General features: G+C 35.0%; 2 protein-coding genes and 1 long non-coding RNA gene across 3 annotated transcripts in view; 2 read left to right on the forward strand and 1 right to left on the reverse strand.

Annotated features, from left to right (window-relative positions):
- Positions 1-1,709: 1,709 nt before the first annotated feature.
- LOC127496160 (uncharacterized) lies at positions 1,710-3,484 on the forward strand. Its single transcript, XR_007925251.1, has 2 exons — positions 1,710-1,863; positions 2,078-3,484. It is a non-coding gene; the product is annotated as an uncharacterized LOC127496160 (long non-coding RNA).
- A 3,714-nt stretch (positions 3,485-7,198) lies between these two features.
- On the forward strand, positions 7,199-11,888 carry LOC127495545 (uncharacterized). The gene is made up of 4 exons (XM_051862469.1): positions 7,199-7,486; positions 7,564-7,671; positions 9,709-9,842; positions 10,870-11,888. The coding sequence occupies exons 1-4, from the start codon at positions 7,252-7,254 to the stop codon at positions 11,047-11,049; spliced, it is 657 nt and encodes a 218-aa protein (XP_051718429.1). The 5' UTR covers positions 7,199-7,251; the 3' UTR covers positions 11,050-11,888.
- A 1,463-nt stretch (positions 11,889-13,351) lies between these two features.
- LOC127495605 (chloride channel protein 2-like) overlaps positions 13,352-22,536 on the reverse strand; it is a 33,926-nt gene continuing 24,741 nt past the window's right edge. Inside the window, exons 17-20 of the mRNA XM_051862545.1 lie at positions 22,243-22,281; positions 21,222-21,326; positions 19,162-19,248; positions 13,352-17,249 (exon numbers count right to left, since the gene is read on the reverse strand). Coding sequence (XP_051718505.1) covers positions 17,043-17,249; positions 19,162-19,248; positions 21,222-21,326; positions 22,243-22,281 — 438 coding nt within the window. The 3' untranslated portion in view covers positions 13,352-17,042. The remainder of the gene's footprint in view (positions 17,250-19,161; positions 19,249-21,221; positions 21,327-22,242; positions 22,282-22,536) is intronic.

The following is a 22,536-nucleotide window of genomic DNA, read 5'->3' on the forward strand; positions in this document are numbered from 1 at the left end:
ATGGATTCGAAAATTTTAAACTCAACTGTTTAACTCTAGGGGAGTTGGAAAATGAGCCTATTTTCAAAAAGAGTGGATTGTTCTTTTAAGAAATATTTATAGTAAACATATTCAGTTCAATGCATCATAAAAGGATGTAAATATGGCTCGATTTCTAATGCATTATGAAAGCCATTGAATAAAATATAAAAAAGGTAATTGCGACTTTATCTCACAATTGTGACTTTTTTTTCTCGCAATTGCGAGTTATAAAGTCAGAATTGCGAGATAAACTCACAATTCTGAATTTTTCCCCCAGAAATGCGAATTTCTGAATTTTGACTTTTTAACATGCAATTGTAAGTAATAAAGATATAAACTCGCAATTCTGAGAAAAAACATCCGTCATTTTTCCCTCACAGTTGGACATAACTTGCAATTGTGAGTTTATATCTCTTGTCCTTTTTTAAGCTTGAAAGCTTCAGTAGCTGTGGAAAAGAGCAGCCTGTACGTTCTGCAATGTTTCTCCTTTTGTGATCCTTTGAAGAAAGAAGATCATACGAGTTTGCAACAACATAAGGGTGAGAAAATTACAGAATTTTCAATTTCGGGAAAATTATTCCTTTGACTCAAACCCGAAAAGATGGGCTAGTGATAATCAGAGATCTGGCCACAGTCCTCTCACACTGAATGGATCTTTTGCAGTTGCTGTAAATGATATTCAAATCCATGACTGCACCATCTAAAACTCATTACATCACTTCCCCCCTACAGACCAGCCACTTCCTGTCTTATGCCACATAGAGTGTTTCCATAGCAACAGCAGAGGACACAGCTGCTCATTTTGAAGACAAGAATAGTACCAGACAAGAATGTTGTGCACGTTTGTTTTAATGGTGATATTTACCGCATTTTATTGGCCTGGAATTATTGTAGCTGGCAGTTCAGAGTCTTTGAGCATGTGCTCCAGACATGAATGATTCCTCAGATCATTAACATGAGCTAACAATCAACAGTTGAGTTTTTATTAACTAACATTAATAAAGATTAATAATTATTATGTTCATGTTAATGCATTAACTAATGTTAACTAATGGGACCTTACTGTAGTGTTTCCATTATAGTTTAAATTAATATTTTGAATTCTTTTTTATATTATTTTATATTTAATAAATATATTGATATTGCAAGAAAACATCTAAGGTGTTCAAAATGTTTTTATCACATTGCTATGCAGTTGCTAAGGGTGGTTAGAACACCATAGAGTGCAACAGTCGGGTTCCGGAAGTAACTCCATAGAGAAATTGATTTTTAATGATAACTTATAAACCTTTGAAGACAGCTTAATTATGATCTACGAGGTTGTTAATTGATGGTATTTGCTTCTGTTGAAGCCGTCAGCCTGGATTATTTCAACTTATTTTTTAAAACAATCATGTTTAACAGCGAAATTTACATTACCCATGATGCTGTACAGAAAATTACACCAATCAGAGTCAAAACAAGCAAAATCCGCCCAAATAGCTTTTTTGTCCCCGACCACTCTCATTATGTGAATGATGTAAGCAAGCCGATCTCCCTAAACTCTAAATATATATATATATATATATATATATATATTTCACCCCTCCTGTTCAAACTGCCCGCTCTAAGCGGGACTCGAACCCAGGTCCACTGGCATGGGAGTCGGCATACTAACAAGGAGGTTAAGGAGCGCAGTCTCTAATGCACCTCTTGAGATCTGGGAAGAGAGGTTTATACGCACAGCTCTTACTGGCCTACATCCGTTACACTCCCCCCCCAAACCTCACTTCCATCCGGGTCACGGCACCAATGTAACCCCTCCTGTTTGAACTACCCGCTTTAAGCGGGACTCGAACCCAGGTCCACCGGCATGGGAGTCGGCACTCTAACAAGGAGGCTAAAGAACGCAGTCTCTAATGCACCTCTTGAGATCTGGGAAGAGAGGTTTATACGCACAGCTCTTACTGGCCTACATCCGTTACACTCCCCCCCAAACCTCACTTCCATCCGGGTCACGGCACCAAAGTGACGCCTTCTGTTTGAACTACCCGCTCTAAGCGGGACTCGAACCCAGGTCCACTGGCATGGGAGTCATACGCTCTAACAAGGAGACTAAAGAATGCATTCTCTAACATCAGTCCACTCTTGATATCAGGGAAGTGAGGTTTACATGCACAGCTCTTACTGGCCTATATCCAGTCCGGAGTAGTTTTGTATTTCTCCATCTTTTTAACTTGATTATGCTGTTCGTAATGCTTCATGGTAATGTAGTTCTTTCCCTCACTAAAGCCCTTAAATTCACAGTCTTGTATCTTTGTATCAAATACTTTTTTGCTTCCAATCAAAGTTTGTAATGCTGTGATTAGCCTCGTAGCTGATTGGCTTGGTTCAAGGCTTATAACGTTTTAACGAAGACTTTTTTTTTAAAATCCCTATGGGAGAAATGAATGAAATAAATATTTCCAGAACCAACTCTGCTGAAAAAGTGGACGGGTGCTGTTGCGCTCTATAGCAGCTGCATAACAATGCACTCAAAACTGTTTTGAACACCATTGTATGATTGTAGTGGCGAGCTTTGCGCTTGTCTTTATGGGATTTTGTTTCTGGCTTCCAAACCGATGTGATGATCAATATCTCCCTCTCACTGCAGGACTCGGTTATGTAACGCACTGGATGCTCCATTTGCCAACAGGCTCTTACAGTCTGATTATGAATCATCCCTTGGACTCCATTTCAAACACAACAAGTGTCTTGCTGTTTTTCTGTTTCATCCTCCATTTGGTCTTTTTTTTCCCTCAGCGTTTCACCTTCAAACTCTTTAATCTCACTGTTTCTCCTTGTGTAGCCTACTGTACGTCCTTTACCCCAACGCCTTTCTCTCTCTCTCGGCAAAGATTAGCTCTTTTTTAAGGTTAAATTTTATAAAAAGCGTGTTAAGTTTCGGTCACACCACGCTCTGACTGGCCAGATGCTTCCCATTGTGACGTACGGTTACCCGTCCAATCATGTCGATGGGCTCCTGTGGCCACTTTCCCGCGGCCAGAGACGACATTGAGGTGTGTGTGAGTTTAAGCGTATATAAATAGACATTGACCTCCTGTCTAAAATCAGCAGTCAGGAAGTCATTATGCAAGAGCGTGTGTGTGTGTTCATTTTGGGGTCGGAGTGTGTTAAACATGCATTTGTCTCTCTGCTGTTACACTCTTAATTAGAGCGGTTCATGGGCCTCCAAAGGTTTCGGTTCTGGAAATGACACTCGCTGGGGACGTGAAGTGTCAGTCAGCGTTTAATTAGACTGTTCATTCCCTTGATAATGAAATGTACGCGTGTGTGTGGGCGCTCAGACACATTACAGGTATAACCTTACGCTTTCATTTTCTTTTGTATGTCTTTCTTATGAATATCGGACTTCTGCTTATTTTAATATCAAAGTGATTGTTTTTGCATCTTGCTTGGGTTCTAAATAAAATCGATTAAAGTTGCTGTGGATATTTACTGCTTTAAAATAATGTTATAAAACATCACCACTGAACACTGAAACTGATATATTAAAACATATATTAAACATTGTAGGTTTAAAGGCCCGTTCATGCCAAGAACAATAACTATATTAGCGGCCACACCAGCGGATGATAACATTCTTGCTGCATCTGAAATCGTGACCTCGAAATCGCGACTGTTGAAAAGTATGTTCTATGTAGTGTGAATTTGGGTAGTATGAATGAAATTCGGATATACTACATCCACCATGTTGCTACTGTCATGCGACCTCCCTGACAGCAATATAGTGTCGGCCCAGATCCGACCCACATCTGGTCCGCATGTAATCCACATGTATCAGATGTGGGCCGGATCTGGGCCACACTATGTTGCTGTCTGGGGTTCCAGCGTCAGTTGCGTCGCTTCAGTGGCATTCATAAATCCTTTCCCCATGGCCTCATGGGATAGTAAAGTGTTCATCGAATGCGCACTTCAGAATCTCGAGGGAAGTAGTAGGTCACACTTTTCGCCTACTACTTTTCGAATTCGAACATACTACTCTTATGGTTTACTGTTTTTCGCATGCTATATGGTCTGTTTATTATAAGCATGTGCTGCGGTTTTATCTTCTGCCACTTAAAATACTCAAGCTCTTTAAAGCAGGATGGATTCTGATTGGCTGTCAATGTTTTTAGCGTTCATTAGCTGGAAAAAATTGTCCTGAAAGTGATTCCAACGATATCGTGTCTCTGTGCTGTTATCATTATAGTTGTGTGGACTTTGCTATTCTTTTATATTTGCTTTACTCGTTACATCAAAAAAGTAATCTGATTACATAATGCTTGTTTCTTGTGATGCGTTACTGTACTTGTTACATCAAAAAAGTAATCTGATTATGTAATGCATGTTACTTGTAACGCGTTACTTTACTCATTAGTTAAAAAAAGTAACCTGATTACGTAATGTGTTACTTGTAATACTTTACTTGTTACATCAAAACATAATCTGATTATGTAATGCACGTTACCTGTAATGCGTTACTTTACTCGTTACATCAAAAAAGTAACCTGGTTATGTAATGCATGTTACTTGTAATGCGTTACTTCTCTCGTTACATCAAAAAAGTAACCTGGATATTGTAATGCATTACTCGTAACATCGAAAAAGTAATCTGATTACGTAATGCATGTTATGGCTTGTAATGGCTGTCAATGTTTTTATCGTTCATCAGCTGGAAAAAATCGTCCTGAAAGTGACTCCAACCATATCGTGTCTCTGTGCTGTTATCATTCTAGTTGTGTGGACTTTGCTATTCTTTTATATTTATTTATCATTATAGATGTTGTCCTTGGTGTGATCAGGCCTTAATAGATAATACTTTTATCAGATATTAGTTTTATTGACATGGTCAAAGAATGATAAAACAATGTAGGCATCAATTTTTTTACAGTTCTATTTATTTATTTAGCTCTAATGTGACTCCCACTGACTGGGTTTATTGTAGTTGATTAATAACAAAAAATAATAATATGTAACTTATCCCTTTCACTAGGGGGGTAACTGTACCCTTATGTCATGATTCGAGATATATCACAATACTGAACTCACGATACGATATTCTTTAAAATAATGTTGGCCACTTTTTACTCGTAACACAAGACATTTGGCATTATCAGGACCCACAAATATTCCCCCACTGCATTAATATACATTATATTCAACATTATGTATAGTAGTTTAATGTAGTACTGACTCTAAAACTTCTGCATGGGTTTTGATTGCACAGTTGCACATCATCCTCTACAGTGGACACTAGTACATCATCCCATACATTGCCACCAAGTGACAAGCCGTTGTATGTGGAATTGTTTTTCCTCCAAACCAAGATGGGAAGAGACAGTTAGAAATGGCAAATTGCTCTGGAATATCCATTTTTCTATCCTAGGAAACTCTTGCAGGTAAAAAAAAATCAAGTAACATCTAAGGAGTCACATAATTGTTACATTTTCCAAGTATAATTTTAGATTGGGAGGAAATTCTGATCAATCATCTAAATTGGACATCATGCATCACTAGCTATATTTCAGCTACAATTAATACTATTACTGTGACTGTTGTTCTTGAAAATACTTCATCTGCAGTCACTTTTTTGTTTACTAAATGTATTAAATAAATGCGTTACTTCACTCATAACATCAAAAAGTAATCTGATTACATAATGCATGTTTCTTGTAATGCATTACTTTACTAGTAACATCAAAAAGGAATTGATTATGTAATGCATGTTACTTGTTATGCGTTACTTTACTAGTAACATCAAAAAAGTAATCTGATTATGTAATGCATGTTGTTATGCGTTGCTTTACTCATATTAAAAAGTAATCTGATTGCGTAATGCATGTTACTTATAATGCATTACTTTACTCGTTAGATCAAAAAAGTAATCTGATTACATGCATGTTTCTTGTAATGCGTTACTTGTTACATCAAAAAGTAATCTGATTACGTAATGCATGTTACATGTAATGTGTTACTTTACTGGTTACATCAAAAAAATAACCTGATTACGCAATGTTACTTGTAATGCTTTACTCATTACATCAAAACGTAATCTGATTACGTAATGCACATTACTTGTAATGTGTTACTTTACTCGTTACATCAAAAAATGAATCTGGTTATGTAATGCATGTTACTTGTAATGTGTTACTCCCAACACTGCTCATTTCAGATGAGATTGAAAACACCTGATCGCTAGTTTTTCCACAGTCTGAAAACATCAATAGATCAATGTAGATTTCAGTCTGAGGTTTTCATAGAGAGGAGAGCTATGGTAGAAATCTGTTCATTTTGAACATTATCAGAAATATCAGCTGATACGGGTAAATCGATGTACTCTGTTAGACTGGATGGAGAGTGAACGTTTTCTACATAGTCTGAGTTGAGTTTCCACAGAGTTGTATCTCCATCAGATCTTTGGTGGAATCACATCCTCATGTTCTGATATCAGACACACAGTGTTCAACTTGTATGAAGTTCTTCTCTTTCTGCTAGTCGAACAGGAACAAACTCAATTGCGTTTGCAATAATTAAAACTGTATTATATTTTTTGTATATATTTTATAGTTTTCACATGATTTTTAATAATTTTATTCATTGGTTTGTTAAATATATACAGTATTACTGTTATTACTGTATAATGTTTAAACAAAAAAAAGTTCAGATCTTGTTTTTCATGCCGTAAGAACAATAAAAACACAGGAAAAAAATCTTGATTGATGTTGTCATAATTCATGCATGAGAGGGTTAAACACAAGCATCTATTTACTCATTTATTGGTCTTGACACTGATTAGGTTTACTTGTAATTGATGAACAGACACTTGTGTTTAAGTTACAAATTTATACATTTTATTTATATATTTATTGTTCCTACTTGACTCTGACTGGGTTTACTTGTAATTGATAAATACACTTTTAGTGTTTAAAAGTTACAAATGATTTTATTATTATTATTTATTTATTTTTTATTTGCAGTTTTTCGATCAGTAGGATTCTGCGGGTCTTTCTGATAACACTGTCTCCCGCTCATTTGAAGAAGTTTTCCATCTCTTATCTCGTTGACCGTTATTCCAGGAGTGGATTCCAGAGCCAAGGCCTTTTATGGAGTGGTCAGGGTGTCCAGCTGACCCATAATGCACTGCATCTGCTCTCTATATGAGACTCGCTCACAGCAGAGACGGTGCTTCTCTCCTCCATCTGTGAGCCCATGGCTTCTCTGAGCGCTTCTTCAGCCTCGTCGTTCCAGCGCTCGTCACGTTACAGCACGAGCACCGTCAGGTCCTTCAACGCCGATTCCCTCCACCCGAGACTTCACAGTCAGTTTGGTGAAGAAACATCCATCAGCTCCATCACAAACAGGTTCGAACCCGAGTCCTTCAGCCGTTGCCATGGTGATGCACAGGATGAGTCATCATGGGGTGAATCCTTTGGAGGTTATCAAGGTAATCAACTGTTTAATAGGTTACCACAGAGATCAAGAGTCTTTTATGGGTTACCAAGGTAAACAAGTGTTTTATAGGTTACCAAGGAGACCGAGAGTCTTTTGGAGATTACCATGGGGATCAACAGTACCAGACCACCCGAGAGGGAAACCAGGACGACTGGATCCTTGGAGATGACATACAGGGTAAGTGAGGAGAACCCATTTTTAATTCATAATGTAAAGTTCACCTGGCAATAGAAAAGCATTGGAATTAGAGAGCATGCAGGTAAACTGATCTCAGTTCATTTATTCTCTGAGGATCGTTAGAGTTTTTTCATTATGAGACTTGAGCCCTTGGAAACAACTGAGATATTAAAAAGTTTTGATTTGTTTCATTTCAATGTTCTTTCCAATGAGTTTGGAGTAGAGTGAGTAACAAAACACACCAGAGAGCATTAATCAGCGCTCAGAGCCCGAACTAACCAGAAAAAAAACGTGTAAAAAACACTGATGTACAGCTGCTGTGAGACCTCAGCCGTCCGCAGAGAGACCTCAGAAATGAGAAATCAAAATTATATTGTGCACTATAAGAAAAAAACCTGAAGATAAATGGAAAAGGCACAGGTAATTTTCTGCCAGGACATTATCTATGAAGTTTACAGATATTTCCTTTAACCATAAAACACAATACAAGTATAAATCAAAATATGGGTAAAACACCTGTGAACACTTAAAAAACTAGTTTTGGCAAACTTTTGTTAACTCCTTATGTACTTGAAAAGTATCATTTAAAAAAACTAAAAAAACAACAAAAAAAAAACAACCTGTACTTGCAAGCAGTAGTAAGTAAAAGTCCACTTAAGTGCACTTAAAACGAGCACACTTTCACAACCGTTTCTTAACACACTTAAGTGCACTTAAAGCAAGTACACTTTCACGACTGTTTCTTAGCACACTTGAGTGCACTTACAGCAAGTACACGTAACACACTTAAGTGCACTTAATGTGAGTACACTTTCACAACTGTTTCTTAACACACTTAAGTGCACTTAAAGCAAGCACACTTGATGACTGTTTGTTAGCACACTTAAGTGGACTTAAAGCGAGTACACTTTTACGATTCTTTCTTAGCACACTTAAGTGCACTTAAAGTGAGTAGACTTTTGATGATGTTTCTTAACACACTTAAGTGTACTTAAAGCAAGCACACTTTACTCAATGACTGTTTGTTAGCACACTTAAGTGGACTTAAAGCGAGTACACTTTCACGATTGTTTCTTAGCACACTTAAGTGCACTTAAAGCGAGCACATTTTCATGATTGTTTCTTAGCACACTTAAGTGCACTTAAAGCAAGTACACTTTCACGACTGTTTCTTAACACACTTAAGTGCACTTAAAGTGAGTAGACTTTTGATGATGTTTGTTAGCACACTTAAGTGTACTTAAAGCAAGCACACTTTACTCAATGACTGTTTGTTAGCACACTTAAGTGGACTTAAAGTGAGGCACACTTTCATGATTGTTTCTTAGCACACTTAAGTGCACTTAAAGCGAGTACACTTTCACAACTGTTTCTTAACACACTTAAGTGCACGTAAAGCGAGTACACTTTTATGACTGTTTCTTAACACACTTAAGTGCACTTAAAGCAAGTACTCTTTCACAACCTTTTCTTATCATACTTGAGTGCACTAACAGCAAGTACATGTAACACACTTAAATGCACTTAATGCATGTACACTTGAAGTGAGTACACTTTTGATGACTGTTTCTTAGCACACTTAAGTGCACTTAAAGTGAGTACACTTTCATGATTGTTTCTTAGCACATTTAAGTGCACTTAAAGTGAGCACACTTTCTTTGCACACTTAAGTACACTTTTAAAAAGTGCTCTTTATAATGTCAATTTAAGTTTTACTTTGAAGTACATTTTAAATCATTACATTTTAATAATCTTTTGTTGTGCTTTAAAGAAATACACTTATTTTGATGTGCTGACTAACATACTAAAGCACATGTGAAGTACTTTATTACAAATGTACAGTACTTAAAAACATGACATCACAACCAAAACCAATATGGAAAAGTTCTTCATATTAACACCAACATAGTGTTATAGAACTATTAAACCTGTCGAGTTCAGCTACACATTTGGATAATTTCCTAAGAGACATCATGTAATGAGCCTCAGCATGTAGGAACGGCTCATATTTATTTCTCATCAGTGTCTCTATTTCAGCTGGCGGCTCTGGCGTGGGTGTGGTCAGGACGATGGGGAACAGCTACTTCCTGTCTGCAAATGTCAGCGGGTTCGAGCCTCATGAAGTGGTTGTGGTGGCGTATAATCAGCGTGTGGTTATTCATGCGGAGAAGGTGTGTGTAATACACAGCCCTTGTAATAAAGAAGCGTGCTTAATGTGTACTTCAAATCTTAAAAATATATTTTTATAAAACTGTAATTGCAGATAACATATTATTTATGAAATAAAATGCCACTTAAGTGCACTTAAAGAGAGTATACTTTCATGACTGTTTCACTTAAGTACACTTTTTAAAACTTATCTTTGTAATATCAAATTAAAAGTCTTTTAAAGTACATTTTAAATCGTTATATTTTAATAACTTTTGTCATGCTTAAAATAAGTACACTTATTTTGATGTGTCGATTAACATACTAAAGCACGTTAAGTGTTTGATTGTAATTTTAACTGTAGTTCTGAAAGTGAATACATTTCAAATGTACTTAATTGCAACTTTATTACAATTTTGTGATTACAAATATATTTAAAAAATGACATGCAAGTTTCAATAACAATTACATAAAAGCAGATTTAGGTTTAACGTAAATTCTTGTCAGTACATTCAGCTGTACACTTTAACCATATTTCAAAGACAGCAAAATTATGAAATTAAAGAATTCCTATTTAAGTTCAAAGTTCTTAAGTTTAACTAATTGCATTTAATATGAATTTAAACTCTCAGACATTTTCTTTTAATTACAAATAAAATTAATAACAAATAAAAAATTGTTCTTTCGAACTATCTTTTCATCAAAGAATCCTGAAAAATAAAATGTATCACATTTTCAACATTAATAATAATCATAAATGTTTCTTCAAATCATCATATCAGAATGATTTCTGAAGGATCATGTGACACTGAAGACTGGAGTAATGATGCTGAAAATTCAGCTTTGATCACAGGATATAAATTACAGTTTACTATATATTCACATAGAAAACAGCTTCTAGAAAGTGCAATAATATTTCACTATTTTTAATGTATTTTTGATCAAATAAATGCAGCCTTATGGAGCAGAAGAGACTCTTTCACAAACATTTAAAAATCTTACCGACCCCAGACATTTGAACCAGACTGTCTTTTCCATCCCTGGTTTCAGATCGGAGCAGATGGGAGTGTTTCAGGCAAATTTACCCATAAGTCTGTGCTGCCAGCAGACATGGACCCTCTGTCTGTGAGCAGTAAGCTGACCGCAGAGAAGATGTTGCTCATCAGCATCGGCCGGATCCGTGACTCCTGTCTTCCACCCTGCAACTCGGCTTTGAGCTTTGACCTCTGACCTTCTGTGATCTCACAGTCAAACCAAGTGTGTTCTACAGTACAGACTCAAACTCCCCCAGAGTCCAAACACGAGGTCAGGGAGGACGTGTAATTCTCAGGTTCTGTCAGGAACTTCATATAGAGAAGCTTTAGTGGTTCCATCATGGGATCATTTTATGGATTTAGTTTTAATTTTTTATTTTAATTAAATTGTATGAATTAGACATAACATACTTTATCACTAGAAAAAAGTATTATGCAATCATGTAAGACACTTCTTTTGTAGAACCTTTTTGGTATTAAAAGAGCTCTTTAGAACCGAGTCAAGAACCCTAGAGTTCTATATAGAACCTGTTGTCTAAGAATGACACTCTTTGATTTCTACTCTTTACACAAGGAATGTTTCTAAGTGTGAGAGCAGTGAGAGCAGAAGTTAGTGAGAAATAAAGATGATCAGAAACAGAGGTTATTTGTGAGTCTACTGTATATTCACATGCATATTTCTCTAGAAGGCTTTAGTTTGCACCAAAAACATTTGGTTTGCACATAACGAACCTGAACTTGAATTTACAAACTCCTCCGTGTGTGTATGGAACCAATAATTTGATCTTTCTTGAGAGTTTCTTCCCTGATGTTTTCACAGTTTTGTGTAACAGGTATAAAATACATCTAAACCTTGATACATTCACTGGAAAAAAAAAAAATATTTTTCAAAGATTAGAGTATGTTTTCCAAACAAAACACCATTTTGTTTTTTTCTACTTGAGAATTTCATGTTTATTTCCATGTTACTTGCAATTTCTTTGTATATGTGTGAAATTTACTAACAATTTCTGAGTAAAGATTGTTTCTATTCAATTTCTTTTTCAGTGTGAGTCACATACAGTATGTTTGCGAATGGAAAATCATTATTTATACCATTCAACAATCATTCTCTTTCCAGTTTTCTATCATATTTTCCTGTGAGGTTTTATGTTAATCATCATATATAATCATTATGTATTATCATTTATTCTTTGTTTTTACTGTCCCTTCTTTCTTCCATTTCCATTTTTTTTATCTCGCTCTGTATATTTCAAATCCTATAAACTCTTTAAATGCCTAGAGTTGTGCCAATAAAGTTGACAGAGTCGGACTCTCATGTAGAAGATGATGATGAAGGTGACTAAAAAGGGAAAAAATGTGTGATTTTGGATTACTAAGGCAAAATTCCTTCATCTTAACACTAACTATATCAAAACAAAGCGAGGTTATGCTTAAAGCAATAAAATATCTGTCAGTGAGGTATGACAAATAATCTTGTTTTCCTTTGAATTAAATTTATTTATTTACAGATATTTTGTCTAAGCTATCAAAGGATTAGTTTCAGAATTAAAATTTCCTGATAATTTACTCACCTCCATGTCATCCAACATGTTCATGTCTTTCTTTCTTCAGTCAAAAAGAAATGAAGGTTTTTGAGGAAAACATTCCAGGATTTTTCTCCATATAGTGGACTTCACTGGGGTTCAACAGGTTGACCTTTCCAACGTGATTACGTAATGCGTGGCGCATCGCAGAGCAGTGCAAGACGAGCATTTGTGGTTAAAAAGTTTTTTTTTTAGAAAATGACGATGGTTTCTCTAGATTAGACCCTTATTCCTCGTCTGGGATCATGTAGAGCTCTTTGAAGCTGCACTGAAACTGACATTTGGACCTTCAACCCGTTGAACCCCAGTGAAGTCCACTATATGGAGAAAAATCCTGGAATGTTTTCCTCAAAAACCTTCATTTCTTTTCGACTGAAGAAAGAAAGATGTCATCTTGAATGATATGGAGGTGAGTAAATTATCAGAACATTTTAATTCTGAAGTGAACTAATCCAAAAAAATTAAACTCATTTTTCTTCTCCAGTAAATGTATCTTGATTTAAGAATGTTTAGATATTTGTGCTGGAAAACAAGACAAAAATACTAAATCATTTTTTGCAGTAACTTTAAAGGTTGAGGTTAAAGTTAAAGGGTTAATGACAGTCTCTCACACATTTCTAATCACTTAAGAAGACGTTTCTAATGATATTGAGATTTGTTGCTCATTTATGACAGATGGGATATTCCTCTGAGTGAACGCGTCCCGCACCTGAAACTCACTCGGGGGCTTCATAACCTACTTAACAGAACGACAGCCAATCACACGATCGAAGAACAACACAACCAATTAGAACAGACACAAATACAAAACTACAAGAGAAAACAGCTCCAGTGCCAGAGCACATGCTGTTCATCTGGAAACACAGAAGACAGAGAGTGGAAAAATGTGTAAAATTCACACCAGTCTGAATGTTCTCATGTTAAAATCTCTTTATTTATCCCTGATGTACAAAAACTTTTTGTTCTATTGCAGAGCTTGATTTTTCTCTCTCTAAAAACAGCAGGAGTTTTGCTGTTGTTGTTGTTTCAACGCTTGCTAAAAATTCATGAAACTCTGAGAACGGGCCGGATCTGAAGATTTACTCTGTAAACTGAATGTGAGTGTTAATATTTCTTACAAGAGTTTTTCAACTAACACTGTTTTTTTGTGGCAATGGAATGTTTTTGGCCCTCGCAGAGTTTCTAGAGCTCTACACTGCAAAAAATGATTGGCTTAGTTTGTATTTTAGTCTCGTTTTCCAGTACAAACATCGAAACGTTCTTAAATCAAGATACATTTACTGAAGAAGCAAAATGATTTAAGATATTAAGTCTTGTTTACTGAAAAAAATGGATCAAAATGAAGTGAGTTTGTGCTTAAAACAAGGAAAAATATCTGCCAATGGGCTCAGAAAAACAATCTTGTTTTCCTTTTGAAGTTTAACACTGACATTTATTTTTTTCCAAGCACAAACTCAAATTTTCAGTAAACAAGACTTAATATCTTCAGTCATTGTGCGTCTCCTGTAAATGTATCTTGATTTAAGAAAGCTTAGATATCTGTACTGGAAAACAAGACAAAAATACTGAGCAAGAAAAACATTTTTCGCAGTGTAAAAACATCAGCAAACACTGGAAACACTGTCAGACATACAGCTCAGCTCTTTTTCTTTAGAAAAATATGGTTATCTCCCCACAAAGTCATTAATTCTGGTTACTAATGAAGAAAAAAAAAATGTTATTGCACAAATACATTATCTTCCAATTACTGAAAATAATGACAATGATATCAAAAATAAAATCACTTGATCTACTTTGTTGATCACATGTAAGATTGTTAATAAATATGATTCTCAGAACAACATATTCTAACACGTGAAATGAAATGGACCACCACAACATGAAATAAAAACAGAAGCGATCATGATTTGCTCTTTTGGTCCAGATTCAGGAGGAAAAACAAGCCACTTATGGACATAAAGGAGTGTTTCTGACAGTACTAGATAAAAGTCATTTCAGAGATGATACTGGCACCATTTTGTAGACTCCATAAGTCCATCAACAAAAAAAACAATCTCACGTTTCCACAAAGTTCAGTCCAACCATTACATATTCTTGAAATAGTCTGAATTTTGCAGCTTTGCGTCACACAACAGGAGCAGGAGGAAAAATGACAAAATAAAAGAACAAATAAATGGCAAAAAGAAGAAAATATTTAAGTTAACATGATATTATAAATATATTAAAATCTGTAAATCTACATGAATCAACACAAAAATAAGCCTCTCCTCCACCGGCGAACAGATTAAAGCTTATTGGTCAAATCTGTCAGTTAAGAATCAGAATTAAATAAATTCAATTTAACGATCAGCTAATGAAATGTGAAGTCATGAAACACTTATAAATCACAACAGACATTTACGACAGAGAATAAAACACTCTCAGATTTCACTTCTTGTTCTATTCGGCTGTTGTTCGTAGAAATGCATGAATACGTTTGCAGGCGAATCTGACAAAACCTGTCAAGAGCACGTCTGTGTCACATTAAAAGAGAAATATGATGATATGCTAAAACTTTATGCACTATAAATGTATTCATAATGTATGTTACAATGCATTATATCTTCTCATAAATAATTGTAATCAAAATTAAAATGCATTATATTTGCAGATTCCATGTTAGATCTGAAATGATACTTTCTACAGGTGTGTTCAATAAATGATATAATGTATTATAACTGTGGTTATAATTATTCATGAGATCATACAATGCATTACAAGGCATAATTAATGCATTAAAAATACTTTTATAATGCATTATATATAAAGGCTTTAAGTATATAATATTTAGCGTAAATAAAAAGTATCCTACTTTAAGGACCATTAAGATTTTTTTGCATTAAAAAAATAATTATACACAATAGTTGTATTTTTTGATGCAATTTTTGGTATTTTTTTTTACTCTCAACGATTTTCATTTAAATTCTCATTACAGAAATTTGTATTTGTTATTTTTATGTACTTTTTTATATTAGTCTCAATGATTTTCATTTAAATTCTCATTACAAAAAGTGTGTAATTACTTTTTGAAGTACTTTGTTTTTGTATCTTTCATTAGTATCAATGATGATTTTCATTTAAATTCTCATTAGAAAAAAACAAAAACGACAACAACAAAAAAGTACATTAAAAAATGACAAATGCAACTATAGTGTATAAATACTTATTTCTTGTTAATGAGAATATACATGAAAATCATCACTGAGAATTACAAAAAACACAAAAATGTCCAAACATATTGTAATAAAAATGTAGAGGAAAGACATTCAATTTAAAAATCTCACAATGCTAAAAAAATCTTAATGGTCAATTGCCGAAAACATTGATATTTGGTGTTAAACATGAGCCGGACATGATCTTGACAGGTTTTGTGAAATTCACCGTCAGTCATCATAAACATTTTTAAAAAAGTTTCTGCCAGAGAGAAAGAAAGAGACAGAGAGATTTTACAGTGTGACGTGTGGAAGATGTGACGTGGTTTCTCATATACAGATTAAATAGTGATCTCATCTATCACAACACAAATCACATGGGTTCCTGCGGCTTTAAGTGCTAAACCGTTTACATCCTCCTGGATCAATGGAAAACAGTGGGAAGGACAAAACATATCAAAAATTAGTGGTTATTGCAAAGCAAATATTGTTAAGTTCTCACACAACAAACTCTCACCGTTAGTTTGTTCATAATTTGTATGAATAACAGTATTGTCAGTTGAAATGTTATGGTTGTGTTTTGACTGTGACTGATTTCATAGTGCAAACATGCTGATAAATGGTGCCAAATCTTTCAGAAAGGCACGTTAGTGTGCAGGCAACGTCATTTTCAACACAGAAACCCATAAAAAGTGCGCATTCTTACATAACAGTATCAAACCGTAATGAGTTGATTCTGCTGCGTTGGTGAGATTTGCTGTTTGTGACCAGATAACATACAAACACTTTGGCTTGAAACGGAAACTAAATCTCCTTTTGAAGAGGAACAAAGGCCAACTGCAAAAAAGAGTTTTCAAAAAGTGAAAAGAAATCACTCCCACTCCGTCTCGTTCTCTCCATCACTCTTTCTCTCTGCCCCCTCCTGCGCTCCGCCTACACCGCTCACATCCACTCTTTATTTAGAGGAGAATTTAATGCCCACAGACATGAAACACGACAGATGAAGCGTCCAAACAGATCTTGTGTATCACATTTTTTTTGGTAACACTTTACAAGAAGGTTTCATTTGCTAACATTAGTTAATGCTCTGTGATGAAGTCACATTAACAAAGGTTAATAAATGCTGTGAAAATGCATTGCTGTTGTCAGTTAACTAATGTTAACAAATGAAACCTTACTGCAAAGTGTTATCACATTTTTTAAAAAGTGACTGAAAGGTAACATATGGATCTGTCTCACAAACACACATATAAACACACACACACTGTACAGGCACACGCACAAGTCTATTTGGTCCCTGATTCTCCAAATCTAGTGTAGGAAGTAAAGACAGGAAGACCTGAAAGCGAGTGGAGAATCCGACCAATAAAAAGACCGTTTTGGATGCGTCTCTATAAATAGTTTTCGTGCGGTCACTGGGACTTGTCGTCGGAGTCGGAGGTGTTTGGTTGGTGTTCTCTGGGCAGCGCGAGGCTGGTGTGACGGTCCCACAGTTTGTGGAGTTCAGTGGCTTCGCTTTCACTGCTCGTGCCGCTCGTCCCGCTGTCTCTGAAGCTGGCCAGAGGGGGGCGCACTTTCACGCCCTTCACCGTCATGGAGCCCTCAATGGCTTTACGCAGCTACGACACAAACAAGAGCTGGTTAACAACTGTTCAAAAGTGTCATATTTATTCAGCAGTGTTATTTTAGTATTATATATACACTTGCGGAGCCCCGCACATGACATGTGGACAAAAACATATGTATATCATGGCCACAAATGAACAATTCTTTCGTTCCCTCATTTTAATAAATCGTATGCATGATACAATTTGTTCCCTCGTTTTAAGTAAATCATGCACATGATATAATATTAAGTTCCCTCGTTTTGCTAAATTTTACTAAATCATGCGCACTATATAACAATTCGTTCCCTCGTTTTACTAAATTGTATCCACAATATAATTCGTTCCCTTGCTTTACTAAATTTTGCACACTATATAATAATTTGTTCCCTCGTTTTCCTAAATCATGCGCACAATACAACAATTCGTTCCCTTGTTTTACTAAATCATTCTCAAGATAATTTACTAAATTGTGCACACTATATAATAGTTCGTTCCCTCGTTTTACTAAATTGTGCGTGCTATATAATAATTCGTTCCCTCGTTTTACTAAATTGTGCGTGCTATATAATAATTCGTTCCCTCGTTTTACTAAATTGTGCGCGCTATATAATAATTTGTTCCCTCGTTTTACTAAATTGTGCGCACTATATAATAATTTGTTCCCTCGTTTTACTAAATTGTGCGTGCTATATAATAATTCGTTCCCTCGTTTTACTAAATTGTGCGCGCTATATAATAATTTGTTCCCTCGTTTTACTAAATTGTGCGCACTATATAATAATTTGTTCCCTCGTTTTACTAAATTGTGCGCACTATATAATAACTCGTTCCCTCGTTTTACTAAATTGTGCACACTATATAATAATTCGTTCCCTCGTTTTCCTAAATCGTGTGCACAATATAACAATTTGTTCCCTTGTTTTACTAAATCGTGTGCACTATATAACAATTCGTTCCCTTGTTTTACTAAATTGTTCTTGCGATATAATAATTCATTCCCTTGTTTTACTAAATCGTGTGCACTATATAACAATTCGTTCCCTTGTTTTACTAAGTCGTTCTCGCGATATAATAATTTGTTCCCTCGTTTTACTAAATCGTTCTCAAAATATAATAATTAATTCTCTTGTTTTACTAAATCGTGTGCACTATATAACAATTTTTCCCTCCTTTTACTAATTCATTCTCACGATATAATAATTTGTTCCCTTTATTTACTAAATTGTGCGCACAATATAATTCGTTCCCACCTTTTATTAAATTGTTCTCACGATATAATAATTCTTTCCCTCCTTTTATTAAATTGTGTGCACAATACAATTTGTTCCATAGTTTTACTAAATCATGCAATATAACAATATTATAATATAATTATGTTATATTACAATATAATTAATTCCTTTGTTTTACTAAATCATCATCATTCCCTCGTTCTGAGAAGGATGCATTAAATTGATCAAAAGTGGCAGTAAACTCATTTATAAAGTTACAAAAGATTCTGTTTTAAAATAAATGCTGTTCTTTTGAACTTTCTATTCGTCAAAGAATCCTGAAAAATCAAATCTATCAGTTTCCACAGAAATATGAAGCAGCACAACTGTTTTCAACATTGATAATAATCATAAATGTTTCATGAGCAGCAAATCAGCATATTAATATGATTTCTGAAGGATCATGTGACACTGAAGACTGGAGTAATGATGCTGAAAATTCAGCTTTGACCACTGGAATAAATTACATTTTAACATATATTCACATAGAAAACAGATATTTTAAATTGCAATAATATTTGACAAAATTACTGTTTTTATTTTATTTTTGATCAAATGAATGCAGTCTTGGTGAGCAGAAGAGATTATAAAAGAGATAATATTTTCAGCTCCAACTCTCATATGGTGTTTTTGTGTGACTGCTGAACTCTCACCTCTCTCAGCGAAACAACTCCAATAAGTCGTCCGATACTGGTGACGTAAGCGTGATCCAGACCCAACAGAGAGAAGATGGTGTGAGTCTGTCAGAGACAAAGAGGTTCATTATGAAACTTGATTTTTTTTTTATTTTGGTCTTTTAAAATAAATGAGTTTAGGCACATTTTTAGATTAGAAATCATTCACTATACTCGTAGCACCAGTTATTTTTTAAGTACAAGCCACAATAAAACAAACAAAAAGCACGCTCGTCTCGAATTAAGCAGAAAGAAAAATCAATCTCAAATATCACTAAGGAGATTGAACTTGCATTTCTGTACAGAAATCAATACGCTATTAACAATATTAACTGATGAAATTATATTGTGCATTTTATACTGTATATACTCATAACGGGAAGTTAAATGGTAGATATTTCAGTTATGTTAACCGAAATGCATCACTTATTAATACTAAAAGCTTAAAAGCAAATCTGCATAGGACAAGAATGAATGATTACTCGGCTTGGTTCATGAATGAAGAATTGTTTAAATAAATCTTTCCTGCATTTCACCACTGCTCTGGCTTGTTTCCTAATCTAGCTTTCTAATAAACCTGGCATCATATACTATGAACATCACTGGCACTGTAATAAACAGATTGCTATGTTCCTTCTTTGTAAGCTGCTTCAGATAAAAGCGTCTTCTAAGTGAATAAATGTAAATGTAAATGAATAAAAAATTAGGTCATGTGACTGGACAGTATAGGAAGAATGTTACCTGGCAAAATCAGCACAACAAATTAATTTTAAATACAAAGGTTTGCTACAAATTTTTGCAGCACATAGCTAACATGCATGTGAAATTTGCCACAAGGAAGAAAACGTGAATAGAATGAACAATAAATAAATAAATAAATAAATAAATAAATAAATAAATAAATAAATAAATAAAATGCTAGTGTTTTCATGAAAATCGTTTTTGGTGCATGACACTTTAGGTAACATTGCAAGTAAAAAAAAAAAAAAACTTACTGGAAACTTTACTGGAAAACTTACTACATTGATAACTAAATTCTGACCACAAATTTAATGTTTTTCACTTGAAATGTTCCCCAAAGTGTCATGCACCAGGCACACAAAACATGTGAATTCACAGGAAAACTTACTTAATTTACAGGAAAACTTACTAAACTTAAAACTACATTTAAACACAAATTTAGTAAGTTTTCCAGTGAATTTACATGTTTTGTGTGCATGGTGCATGACACTTTGGGGAACATTTCAAGTGGAAAACTTACTAAATTTACTAGAAAACTGACCACAGAATTAAGTTCTAAATTTAGTAAGTTTTCCACTTAAAAAAAAAAAAAAAAAAGATTCTGACCACAAGTTTTCCACTTAAAATGTTCCCCAAAGTGTCATGCACCATGCACACAAAACATATTAACTCAAATAAGAAGTAGCAGAATGCACACACAAAAACGTGAATTCACTGGACAACTTACTAAATTTAAAACAAAACTCTGACCAAAAATTTAGTACTTGAAATGTTTTCAAAATGTCAAGCACCGTGCACACAAAATGTGTAAATTCAAATATGAAGCGACACATTGCACACAAAACATGTAAATAAACCTGTAAGTGTGTGTAAATGAGAGAGATAAAGGACAGTGTGCATGCAAGTGTGGAAATGTGTAGGTGTATATGAGAATGAATGGACCACATTAAGTACATTCACCGCTGCCGGCAGGAGAGAATGATGCATGTGTGTGTGTGTGTGTGTGTGTGTGTGTGTGTGTGTGTGTGTGTGTGTGTGTGTACCACTGCAGAGCGAGTCTTAATAAACACTTCTGTGCTCTTGCCACAAGTGAGTTTGCAAATGCAGATGATAAATCCAGTGTCAGCATGCGTGTGTGTGCCTCGCAAAACCCTTTATTAAAAACGTCAGCTCATATTCATATAGATCCTGAATGCACACACACACACACACACACACACACACACACACACACACACACACACACACACACACACACACACGAGTGTACAGCGTTTCGCTCTAACACCCAATCTGACCTTGTGCAGTGAGGTGCGTTCCACCAGCTGGAAGGGGGCGGGGTCAATCTTGCAGTTGTTGAAGTTCACCTGCTCGTCAAGCTGTTGCTCCTCCCACTCCTCAATCTGCATTCAGAAACATTTACTTGTACTTACTTTTTTTGTATTCTTTAAGGTCATCCGTTTTATATTAAAAAAAAAAAAAAAAATAGTTAACAATACTTAACGGTTAACTAGTTGTGGAAACACTATTGTGGATTTTTTTTCTATTGGATTTAAAAGGTAATGCAAAAATCTACTATGACAACTTGCACTTCTGAAATTGAGAAAATGTGAAAAAGTTCATGAAACACCTTCAACTGAGACAGGTATCATAATTATCATAAACTTAATATGAAAGCTGCTCTGCATCTACAGATTTTGTAAGTTTACATGCACTTATTTTTCTCAATCCGAATAAATTAAAAAACCCGATTCAGTTCTGTTTATATGAACCCCAAACTTTGCAATCTGATTCACATATTCGTTTACATGTGCATCACATGCATTTCAAACAAGTAACAAGTAGCAGCGTTAAGAACCGAAGAAAGCGATAATGTCACCGGAGCTACTGTGAGTATAATTTACTTGACTTTATTTTATTATCTTTCATTCGTTGACATATCTAAAAGTAAGCTGACAAATATGTAAGAGCTTTTTTTTTTAAGCAAATATGTAGTAAAAAGTCTCCTCCACTGACCAGCTCGTAAAACATTCGCAAGTTCGCAGATCTTATAAAAGGGTAAACATACACATCATGGCACTGCATGTTGGCAAGGCAATGGGTATTGAATCCGATTGAGAAGATTCAAGCGTTTACATGCTTAATTTTCAGATTATTTCAGATCTGCACCATCCCTTCAGACCGAGCTGAATCGGATTGACTGAGATGTGTACATGAAGGCTTTTCAATCAGATTGAGCAATCAAACCAGTTACTAATGGATCATTTGGGTACATGTAAAGGTTTTCACTAATCGGTCTGCATGTTAAAATGTCCTCACCTCTCCAAGAGTCATGTCATCCTCTGCGTCTGGATCCTCCTGAAGAGAAACACACACACACACACACACACACACACACACACATTTGTTTCATTATATTAGTGAGGACATTGCATAGACCTCCACTGATTTCTTATCAACCCCTAAACCTGCACATCATAGAAACATGCAAAAACACTACATTTAAATAAAAACATGTTTTGGCTGATTTATAAGTCTTTTTAACTAGTGAGGACCAGTCAAATGTCTTCACTAGTCTGGTGTCATAATATTTCACTATATAAGAGTATACTA

This window comes from Ctenopharyngodon idella, chromosome 15, assembly GCF_019924925.1.
Source record: "Ctenopharyngodon idella isolate HZGC_01 chromosome 15, HZGC01, whole genome shotgun sequence".
Classification (NCBI taxonomy): Eukaryota; Metazoa; Chordata; class Actinopteri; order Cypriniformes; family Xenocyprididae; genus Ctenopharyngodon; species Ctenopharyngodon idella.